This window comes from Ammodytes marinus (genome assembly GCF_949987685.1).
Source record: "Ammodytes marinus genome assembly, chromosome: 16".
NCBI lineage: Eukaryota > Metazoa > Chordata > Actinopteri > Uranoscopiformes > Ammodytidae > Ammodytes > Ammodytes marinus.
This window is the reverse complement of record NC_137220.1, coordinates 1393707-1404363: the sequence shown is the minus strand read 5'-3', so window position 1 is coordinate 1404363 and position 10657 is coordinate 1393707. Positions and strand designations below refer to the sequence as shown.

The 10657-nt window shown below is 46.4% G+C and overlaps 1 protein-coding gene across 1 annotated transcript; it reads right to left on the bottom strand.

Annotated features, from left to right (window-relative positions):
* Positions 1 to 4436: 4436 nt before the first annotated feature.
* On the bottom strand, positions 4437 to 8679 carry LOC307262951 (uncharacterized protein; the record flags this gene model as incomplete). The annotated part of the gene is made up of 3 exons (XM_080043972.1): positions 4437 to 5842; positions 6606 to 7049; positions 8562 to 8679. 3 exons carry the CDS (start codon positions 8677 to 8679, stop codon positions 4437 to 4439), a joined length of 1968 nt encoding a protein of 655 aa, XP_079900098.1.
* Positions 8680 to 10657: the final 1978 nt, after the last annotated feature.

Here is a 10657-nt window from a genome sequence, read left to right as displayed (position 1 = left end):
TACTCTAGCAGACTAAACAAGGTAATTCCCAACATTTGATGAAATTGGAAAATTATAAAAACAGGTTGTGTTAAATTATATAATCTCATAACGATCGCAGGCCCCTGAATCAAATTGAATTGAAGTCATGTCAGGGCAGACTTTGTGACTCTGTGAATATTGTATCATTGTCCAATGAATCTAAAATCATATCGTGATGAAACCAGCGATTTACACAACAAGTAAATAACTGTCTCCCACATGAACCACAGTACTACGGCTTCACCCCGTGCGAGTCCTCATGTGAGTATTGAGGTGGGAGCTCTGACTGAACGCTTTCCCACACCTGTCACAGAGGTACGGCTTCTCCCCTGTGTGGGTCCTTGTGTGGTTATGGAAAGCAGATCTGTCACGGAACTCTTTCCCACAAATGTCACAGTGATACGGCTTCTCCCCCGTGTGTGTCCTCATGTGAGCATTGAGGTTGTCGCTACGACTGAACGATTCCCCACAAATGTCACAGTGATACGGCTTCTCCCTTGTTTCATTTCCCTTTTTACTGGGTTACTAGCTGAGGATGGGGCATTCAAGCCAAATGCCAAACATTCCCTCGCCTTTAGAGACTCCAACCGAGAGCTCTTTTCAAGATTCTGACAGTTCCCTTAAGTGCAATTGTTTGGATTTCACTTGCACTCGGGTCTCCGGGTATACTGGCCAAGTAGTTTTTAAAGTTCTTTTTCATGAGCCCAGTGGCTCCTATAATAACTGGGATGATTGAAACCTCTAGGAGGTTCCAGTTTCCTTTCATGTCATACATGAGTCCTTGGTATTTTGTGACCTTCTCCCTCTCAGCTCTGTTGAGCCCCCCATCATTCGGAACACTGACCTCAACTAGTGTTGCTGTTCTTTCTGCCTTGTTCCAGATCACAATTTCTGGTTTGATGGCTGAGTTTTCCAGGTAGGTGGCTGTAGGGATTTCATGGTCGTAGTGTATGATGTGCGTGTTATTTCCCACCGTTCTTTCGGGTACGTGTTCCCAGGACTTGCTGCTACACTTGATGTTAAGTTTCCTGCAGATGGTCCAGTGGAGGTACTTGCACACTCCGTTGTGCCGAGCTGTGTAGTAGCCGTCCCCCAAGAGCACCTTGCAACAGGATGTCAGGTGGCTCACACTCTCCACTTCAGTGTGGCAGAACCTGCATTTATTGTCATTGCTGAGGCCAGCCATCTTTTTAAAAGCATTGGTCATCAGGCCTTGATCTTGAGCAGCCATTATGAGTCTCTCCTGGTCGTAATGGAGTGTACCCCTCTTAAGCCAGTCCAAGGAGCCTTCCTTGTCGATATACTCCTTGGAGAGCTCCTCCAAGAAATATGTGGCACGCTGTTGTGATGCCCACTCCTTGAGGCACTTGCTTTTAAAAATCTGGCTGTACTTCTGCTGACTTTTCCGGGCCATCTCCGTGGCAGGCATATTGGGAGTCTCTGTCTCCATGCTAAGGCAGCCTTCTCCAAAATGCCTGGCCAGCTGTGTGATGGAGGTTGTTTTACTGGCCCTTGAGTCTTGGTGTTCTTTTATGATGTTCATGATGAAGTTGGCCGAGCTGGGCAGGTACTGGCCGATGCTTACGACAGTGGCCCTATGTTGGTGATTGACCTCTGAGAGCCCTAGACCTCCTTCTCCTCTCGGTAAGTACAGTCTTGGCAGACACTGATTCCTGTAGATCACCCTGTGCAGTGTTAGGATTTTCCTTGTTTTTATGTCCAGTCTGTTTATGTTAAGTTGGGGCCAATCTATGATGCCAAAGCTGTAATTTAGGACTGGCATGGCAAGCTGGTTGATGGCAGTTATTTTGTTTTTATTGATAAGCTGTGTTTTGCAGATCTTCCTCACTCTACGCACATACTCCTTGCCAACCTTCTCCCTCATTTTAGCATGTTGTATGGCGTCATTCTCTTCAATACCAAGGTATTTGTATGGCTCCTGCTCCTCAAGGTCTCTGATGTCATTTGCCTCATCAAGTTGGATGTTCTCTGACTGTACCTTTTTCCCAGCCCTTAGGGTGCATTTGGCACATTTGTCAAGGCCAAACTTCATCCTGATGTCATTGGAGAAGGTGTGCACAACCTGTAGCAACTGGTGTAGCTCGGTGTTTGAGCTTGCATACATTTTGAGGTCATCCATGAAAAGCAGGTGATTGACTCGCTTGGTTGGGTAACGGTGGCGGCCAATGCTCAGGTTGTAGGCGCTCTCACAGTTGTTCAGGAGCTTGCTGAGCAGGTCAATTATAGGTAGTCATATATGCTATCCGCTAGCAAGCCGGTGAAGAGCTTGTAGGTGGTGCACAGACAGCATATAGGGCGATACTTGTTTGGTTTCTGTGTTTCATTCGATTTTGGGATGAGGCTTGTATCCCCTCTGGTCAGCCATGGTGGAGTGGCCTCCTCCCCCCTAAGGAGCCTGTTGAAGCAGTTGCTATAGTGGGGATGGAGCGCAGTCAACTGTTTCAGCCAGAAATTGGGGACCTTGTCAATACCAGGCTTCTTGTGGTTAGCATAGTGTGCCAGTTTCCTCGAGACCTTCTCTGGTGTTATTTCCGGTTCTGGCATTGGGGGCTTGGTCTTATTTAGCCTCTGTATGTCGCTTATCCACTGGGCCTCATAATTATGAGTAACCTTGTTCTCAAACAAAGGTCTCCAGTATGTCTCCAGGTCTTGTTTTTCCGGGGGGGTTTCTACTGTGATTGTTTCTCTGATTAGTGTTCTATAAAACATTTTGGGGTTAGCATTGAACTGCCTGTTTTGATATTGTGACTCTCTCTTTGCCTCCTGGTTTTTTATCCTCTTTGCAATTGCTGGTATTTTGCCTTCCAGCTCTCGGGCTATATTGCCAAGCCCTTCGTTGTTGGTGGTACGATATTTCGCGTGCAGTCTACAGATGGCGTTTTTTAGTCGACCCTGCACGGTGGGAGCTGTGAGGAATTGCTTTATCTGGTTTAGTTCCTTCCTGCAGATGTTAAGTTGTTTTTGCAGCTTGAGCTTCCATGCAGGTGTGTCTTTGCCGGATCTAGTATCTGTGTTTCCCCCGATGGTAACGTGGGGTAAACATTTTTCTATCAATATAGAGTGCAGCAGCATATGTGACCTGGTTGAGTTCTGTGAGGGGTATCACCGGTGGTACCAACCTCTGGAGGGCGGTGTTTACTTTCCTAATAATTTCCTTGGTGGTTCTGGTGGTTTGAATCTTGGACAGTGCCGGTCGATCCTCAGGTCTCATGGCTTTTACTTCTTCAATTGTGTTGCTGAGGTGTTCTTCCAACATCAATTGGTCATCATCCAGCTCCGGTGGCGGGGGTGCTGGGATAAAAGCAAGTCGCGACAGCGGCTCTGTTGTGGAGCTATGTAGTGGATAGGGGCTCTGTGGTGGGGCAGAGCTTGGTGGTGAAGGAGGCCTAATGGGAATGCTTAAGGGCTGTCCATGTGTTTGGACTGGTGAAGAGGGTTGTGTTTGCACTGGGTTTTGGGCTGGAGAGGCGGGCTCAGGTGGTACTTGCCTAGTTGGTAGTAGGCCTCTAGGGGTTGGCTCTGGAGTACTCCTGCCAGCTGGTCTTGATCCCCTATTCCTCGGGCTTCCTGGAGTTTGGTGGCGGTTTGGAACAGGAATGGGGTTTTGTAATGGGCAACTGTCAGTAGTTATAAGGGCCCCTACTTGAGCTCTCATGCAGTCAAAGTCTGCTTCACTGAAATACCGCAAACTATTGTGGTGCTGGGTGTTGAGTCTATTGGTGGAATATTACACTTTGCTGGGCAGAAATGGAAGAATATCATCCTCCATGACGCTGTAATTTCTTTTTGCTTCCTGTGTTTTGTTTTTGCATACTCCATGGCCCATATGAGTGTCCATCTCTCTACCATTTCCCATCTGGTCTCTTGTCTCCTCCGGGATTCCTCCTCTTGTATTGGTAGGTAGTCCTGCTCTGCGTCCTTTTGGGCTTTGCTTTTAATAGTTTCGATTTCCTCTGGTGTAAGGTATTTGCTTGCCTGGGAAATTATGGAACGTAGGTTGGCCATTGTTGATCTTTTCTTCTCCTCAGAGAGGTCAGACATCGTGATTCTCTCGGTTAAAATCTCACTGGAGTTCCTGCTCCATTTCTCAAACATTGAGTAGTTGTAGCAGTGCATCAATACCTTCTTTTCTGCAATTGACCATTTCTGGGTTTTTAGGCCTCTTAAATTTCTTTTTTGGGTCACTGCTAGCGGTGGGGGCTGGGAGCCAGGGCCTTCTTCATCAAGGCCTGGTGGGGATCCCTGCCTAACCTCTGGCATGGGTGAAGCACCATGGTTAGAGGGAGAAAGGTTTGCACCATCGCTAACCTCTTCCCGCCTGGTGCATGAACGGGTTGAGGGGCCCTTTTTATCCTGGGCGACGGCCTGCCAGTATGGGTTACTCTTTGGGTTACTCATTTTTCATGATTCCTCATTGTCCACGGCTTCTTATTGGCTATTCGAAGCTGCCCTCGTAGAGAGGGGGGGCCCCCATCCGCAACCCGGGGGACGCACTGGATGGCCTGAGGAGACGGCACACCTGTGTGGGTCCTTTTGTGGTTATGGAAAGCAGATCTGTCACGGAACTCTTTCCCACAAATGTCACAGTGGTACAGCTTCTCCCTTGTGTGTGTCCTTATGTGAGCATTGAGGTTGTCGCTACGACTGAAACCTTTCCCACATATGTCACAGTGGAACGGCTTCTCCCCCGTGTGGGTCCTTATGTGAGTATTGAGGTTGGTGCTCTGAATGAAAGCTTTCCCACATATGTCACAGTGATACGGCTTCTCCCCTGTGTGGGTCCTCATGTGAACAATGAGGCTGGAGCTATTAATGAACCCTTTCCCACAAATGTCACAGTGGCACGGCTTCTCCCCCGTGTGGGTCCTTATGTGTCTATTGAGGTTGGAGCTCTGACTGAACACTTTCCCACAAACGTCACAGTGGTGCGGCTTCTCCCCCTTGTGCGTCTTCATGTGACGATTGACTTTGGTGCTCTGACTGAACCCTTTCCCACAAATAGCACAGTGGTACGGCTTCTCCCCTGTGTGGGTCCTTGTGTGTTTGATCAGGTCCTGTTTCCTGAGAAATGTCTTCCCACAGTCTTGACACTCAAAGTCTTTAATCCCTGTGTGTGTCTTGGAATGCATCCGTAGGTTGCACCTGTTGGAGAACCTCTTGCCACAAACCTTACAAACCAGGTTTTCAGTTTGAGTTCCCTCCAAATGACTGAGGAGCTTCTTCTCAGACTCGCTCATCCTCTTGTGGGATTTCATGTGCTCTGTTAAATGAAACATGTAGCGGAAACCCCGTCCACACACGGGACAAGTCCTGCTGTCTCTATGACTTCTGGAAGACTCTCTGTCGGGCAGCGCTGCCTGGACCTTCTCTTTTGTTTTTTCACTTTGTCTTTGTGGAGCCTTCAATTTCGGTGTCCTTGTTTTTTTCTGCGGCCCTTTTCCCTCATCGCTGCCGTTGTTGTCGCTCTCGGCCACAGAGAAGTCTGAAGTAAGGAGCAACTGTTCATTGTAGTCTGGTGTTACTGGCTGCTGATCTCTCTCTTCTTTCACAGATTCAGGAAAGGGAAGAATGACCTCCTGTGTTTGACCGTCATCAAGTTGTTCCTCCGTCTCCTCTTTTATCTCTAAGCTAAAACAAAGCGAGCTCTGGTTCCCGTGGCTGTTTTCTGTATTTATAATGGTGTGAGAAAGGCCTGGGGGCTCAGATGGGTCATGGTTAAACTCTTCTTTGATGGAGGGTTGTGTTGAAGTCTCCTCTCCGGCCAGAGCAGCAGCACTGTTGGTCAACAAAGGTAGTGTAGCTACAGGAGGAGATAGAAGCAGAAGTCACTCAATAGGCCACTTTACCTGACTATTACTGGATCAAATACACAGAGTATTTATCTACAACACTTGAGATCATCTTAAAGTCATTTTAAGCATAACGATAGAAGGTTTAAACTGTAACTAGAGTGTTATGAATCCTGGATGACCACCAGATGCTCAAAGTACTGGATATATCCGTCCTGCACATGTGCAGTTCAAGTCCCTTTACCTACGTAGCAACTCCTCATATTCAAGCAGAACGCTGCAAGCTTAAACCTTGAAGCCACTGTTCCCCCGCAAGCGAGATGATGAAAGGAACAGATTCTTGGATGAGACTAAAACATATAGTCTTCCCTGGGTCATGTGAGGGTTACAGGGGACTGTGTTGGTATAGGGACTCGAACTGCACTTGGATTAATCCGGTGTTTTAAGCACCACCTCTGCAGGTCAGTAAGGATGAAATAGATCACTATTTACAGCCTCTGATGTGTCCATGTGCTGTTTTTCTTTGTCTTATATGATATCATATATTTGGGGTTTTGACTCTTGGTTTAACAAATATGAAACTTGAACTTAGGAAAATTCTTAGACATTTTAAATTACATTCTATAAACCAGACAGTGGATTAATAAAATATTGTTTATCAGATTAATGATAAAGATAGTCTTTCCTTGCAGCCTTACTGTGGATCGAGTCAACAATGACGATGGCCTTTTAAAAATCTCTTCACATCAGATTAGAACTAACAAACCCCCTAACCTGTAGTATGGAGCAGGGAGTCCGGGTCAGCCAGCCTGATGGTTCTCTCTACCTCCCAGAGGATCTCCTCTGCTGCCGCCAGCAGCCGCAGCTGGATGAAGGTCTCTCTGTCAGGCAGCGCCTCCTGGACATTCTCTTCTGCTTTTTCACTTTCACTAGCCGTTACTGGCTGATCTCTCTCTTCTTTCACATATTCAGGAAAGGGAAGAACAACCTCCTGTATTTGACCGTCATCCACAAGTTGTTCCTCCGGCTCCTCTTTTATCTCTAAGCTAAAACAAAGCGAGCTCTGGTTCCCGTGGCTGTTTCCTGTATTTATAATGGTGTGAGAAAGGCCTGGGGGCTCAGATGGGTCATGGTTAAACTCTTCTTTGATGGAGGGTTGTGTTGAAGTCTCCTCTCCGGCCAGAGCAGCAGCATTGTTGGTCAACGAAGGTAGTGTAGCTACAGGAGGAGATAGAAGCAGAAGTCACTCAATAGGCCACTTTACCTGACAATTACTGGATAAAATCAATAAACGAGCCGGACACTGACCCTCCAGCCGAGCTGCCCGCCTGTAAAGACATTACAACAGGCAGCTGTGGACAGCATGTCATCCTCTTAGTAAGAAGGATGCGCAGCCGCAGCTAGTATACCATGAGCTGGTTGGGGGTTTTGTAGGGCTTAAATCTGAGCAAACTTGTTTGAAAGAGTATCCACCATGGGATATCCAAAATGTCAACCTTATGGGACTTCCCGAGGGTCCACCAGCTGCCGAGGCGTCTGGTGCCACTAGGACCAACACCCGAAGGGGGCGACCCTGGTCCACCCTCCACTTCAGCCAACCTAACAAGCCTCAGTGCATGAGGCATGGAACTATAGTTCATGCATGGGCGTTTAACATGTCAGCAAAAATGAATTATGTCAAGCCAACTTTAGGCGGGAGCGCCCAAGTCACGTTGTGACTCAGCGACGATGACTATCGGAAAAACCAAGCAGCTGCCGGCAAATTAATTAGTAGCAACCGGGCTTCAGGCGAAAGCACCAACGCAACGGTCCAACACCCCTAATAGCAACAGTGACGGCGACTTTAGGAAAACCTAAGCCGACCACTGGCGAGCCAATACCGGTATGCAACAGGCTTTAGGTGATAAAACCCGAGCACGGGGCGACACGGTGCAACGGTGAAAAACTAAGCTGTCGACGGGCAAGCCTCTTAAATTAAAGTAATATACACCACCGGGATTAACACAGCGGGGAGGTTAGCTGCCGAGCTAGCCAAAATCACAACAGCAGGTCACAGCCTCTGGTGGACGAAGTGGTAAAACCAGTTGAGGCACCAACGCTTGGGTTACGAGGCTACAAGCGACGAGCTAAGATCCAGTTGGAACAGATCCTCTGGTGATTTCAGGAGTATATAGATATTTCGGGTTCACCAATGTGTCACAGTGACTTTGTCGTTATAATATCTCGACATGCGCTTGCGCGAGATGGAATCACCCAGTGCTGAAGCACCGCCTCTGGTCAGTAGGAATAGAATAGAACTGGAACTAGAGTGAATCCTGGATGACTATACATCCGTCTTGTGCAGTTCAAGACCCTTTACCAACACAGTCCCTTGCGACCCTCACATGACAGTAGGAAGGAAACATCTTCCAGGCTATTCAGAACCCTAACCTGCAGTATGGAGCAGGGAGACAGGCTAACCTGCAGTATGGAGCAGGGAGACAGGCTAACCTGCAGTATGGAGCAGGGAGACAGGCTAACCTGCAGTATGGAGCAGGGAGACAGACTAACCTGCAGTGAGGAGCAGGGAGACGGACTAACCTGCAGAGAGGAGCAGGGAGACAGACTAACCTGCAGTATGGAGCAGGGAGACAGGCTAACCTGCAGTGAGGAGCAGGGAGACAGACTAACCTGCAGTATAGAGCAGGGAGACAGACTAACCTGCAGTGAGGAGCAGGGAGACAGACTAACCTGCAGTGAGGAGCAGGGAGTCCGGGTCAGCCAGCCTGATGGTTCTCTCCACCTCCCAGAGAATCTCGTCGGCTGCTGCCAGCAGCCGCTGCTGGATGAAGGACTTGAGCTGGAACATTGTCTGAAATGACAATGTTTTTTCTTTTAAGATTGTATTTTTTTTTAGGTATTTTTATACTATTTATTGTGTGAGTGTTGTGTGAGCATTGTTTTAAGAGGCTGCATAAGCACATTTTGTTGTATGGTTCTACTGCATAATGACAAATAAAGTATATTCTATTCTATTCTATTCTATGTCTGAGTGGATCAGATGCAGGACACAGACCCAATCACACTTTATATAAATGATTAGTCTGGATTTACAGTAGGAAAACAGACAGTGAAAAGCAACATGACATAGCAGGTGTAGGTGTTCATACGTTCGTTGCTGTCTTAGGAAATATGATGTATGAATGTATCTGTTGACTGAAGGATTCTCCTATTTTTATAATAATGCTGCTGACTAATCCTGGTCTCAGTACTGTACGTGGTCATCCACGTGGAAACATTGGTTTAATTGTCTCCTTTAACGTGTATGTTGTATGTCTTTTAAAAGGACCTCGAGTCTCTTGAATAAAGCTGATTGATTGATTGATTGATTGATTGTACACCTTTAAAGTCTCTAGTGGAGAGAACAAGTTGGTCTCGTCTGCAATTTGTTTGATTTATTCATAATTATCATGATATGCAACATTTTCTGGGCGAGTACATTTCTAACCTATCTGTATAAAATGATGCTGTGACCGCACTGCATTTATTTTGTATATATATTTAAAAAGAATATATAATATATTAAATAAATGTAAAATAATAAACAGCAACTTGTATAAAAATATGAAAATAAATTAAATTAGATGCTTAATTCAATTTGCTGCATTTTTACACATGTTAATACCACCAGCATTAATATTTCCTATTGAACAGACACAGGGCCGACGGACTGGGGGGAAAAGTGATACAGTCGTGGGGGGGCCCAAGGCAGAGGGGGGCCCATAAAAAAAATATATATTTTTTTATATATTTTTATACATAGGGGAGAGTGGCCTAAGTTGTGCAACTTTTCACTCAAAGTGACTTTAAAGTAAGGCCTTGACAGTAAAGCCTCCAACTCAAATATGTACATATATTTCAGGGTGTTGTGCATCCCTGGCAATAAAAACTTTGAATCTGGAATAAACTGTTGAAGAAATATAGCTTTCGGAAAAAAAGTTGTCTTGTTGCACAACTTGCCCCCGGTGTGGTGTAAGTTGTGCGGTTGGAGAGAATACCATGGGGTGAATTGTGCCATTGATATATATCTCATAAACTGTAATGCAAGACAAATCCATTAGACAATTACTTATTTAAGGTGTATTTAAAGTAAATAAAGTAAATAGTTGCCAAAGATTGAAGGACAATTTTCTTAAACAAGGCCTAGCAGATCTAGGTGGTTTTGCCTGCAAAGCTCACAATGACAAAGTCACCATGATCACCTTTCTGGCCATCTGAACTCTCATCAGTGGTGTCGTTAAGTGGAATTGAGATGTCACTCTCTTCTGAGCTACTGTAGACAATCACTTTCTTTTGGTGACCAGCGTATACAGCCATGCCACTGGCACAACTCATGTACAACACAAATGTACTTTGCACTAGTTGCTCCGTGCTTGTGGAACCAACTGCCACCTGACAAATGTGATTCCCCCTACATTTTAGGGGTGTAACGATCCATCGATGTAGATCGATCCATCGATTGATTTGCGAACGATCCAACTGAATCGATACAACGTCCAAACATCGATACAAATCGATGTTGTATATGCTTTTATTTTGACAATGTCCTTGCCCGGATGTTTGTGACACCATTTCCGCCCGACCGCAGCAGGCTTTTCACGCTTGTTATGATTATCAAAGTTCATTTCGGACACTGAAACCATCGGTAACAGACCTGTCGGTGTTTGCACCATGGGCAGAGGATCATATATCCCCGCTGACAGAGCAGTCGAGCCGGCGCTTACCGGGGCAGCGCGCCGCTCGACAGGCTCGCGGGGTTAGCAGCCGAGCTAGCGGGGCATTCGGCT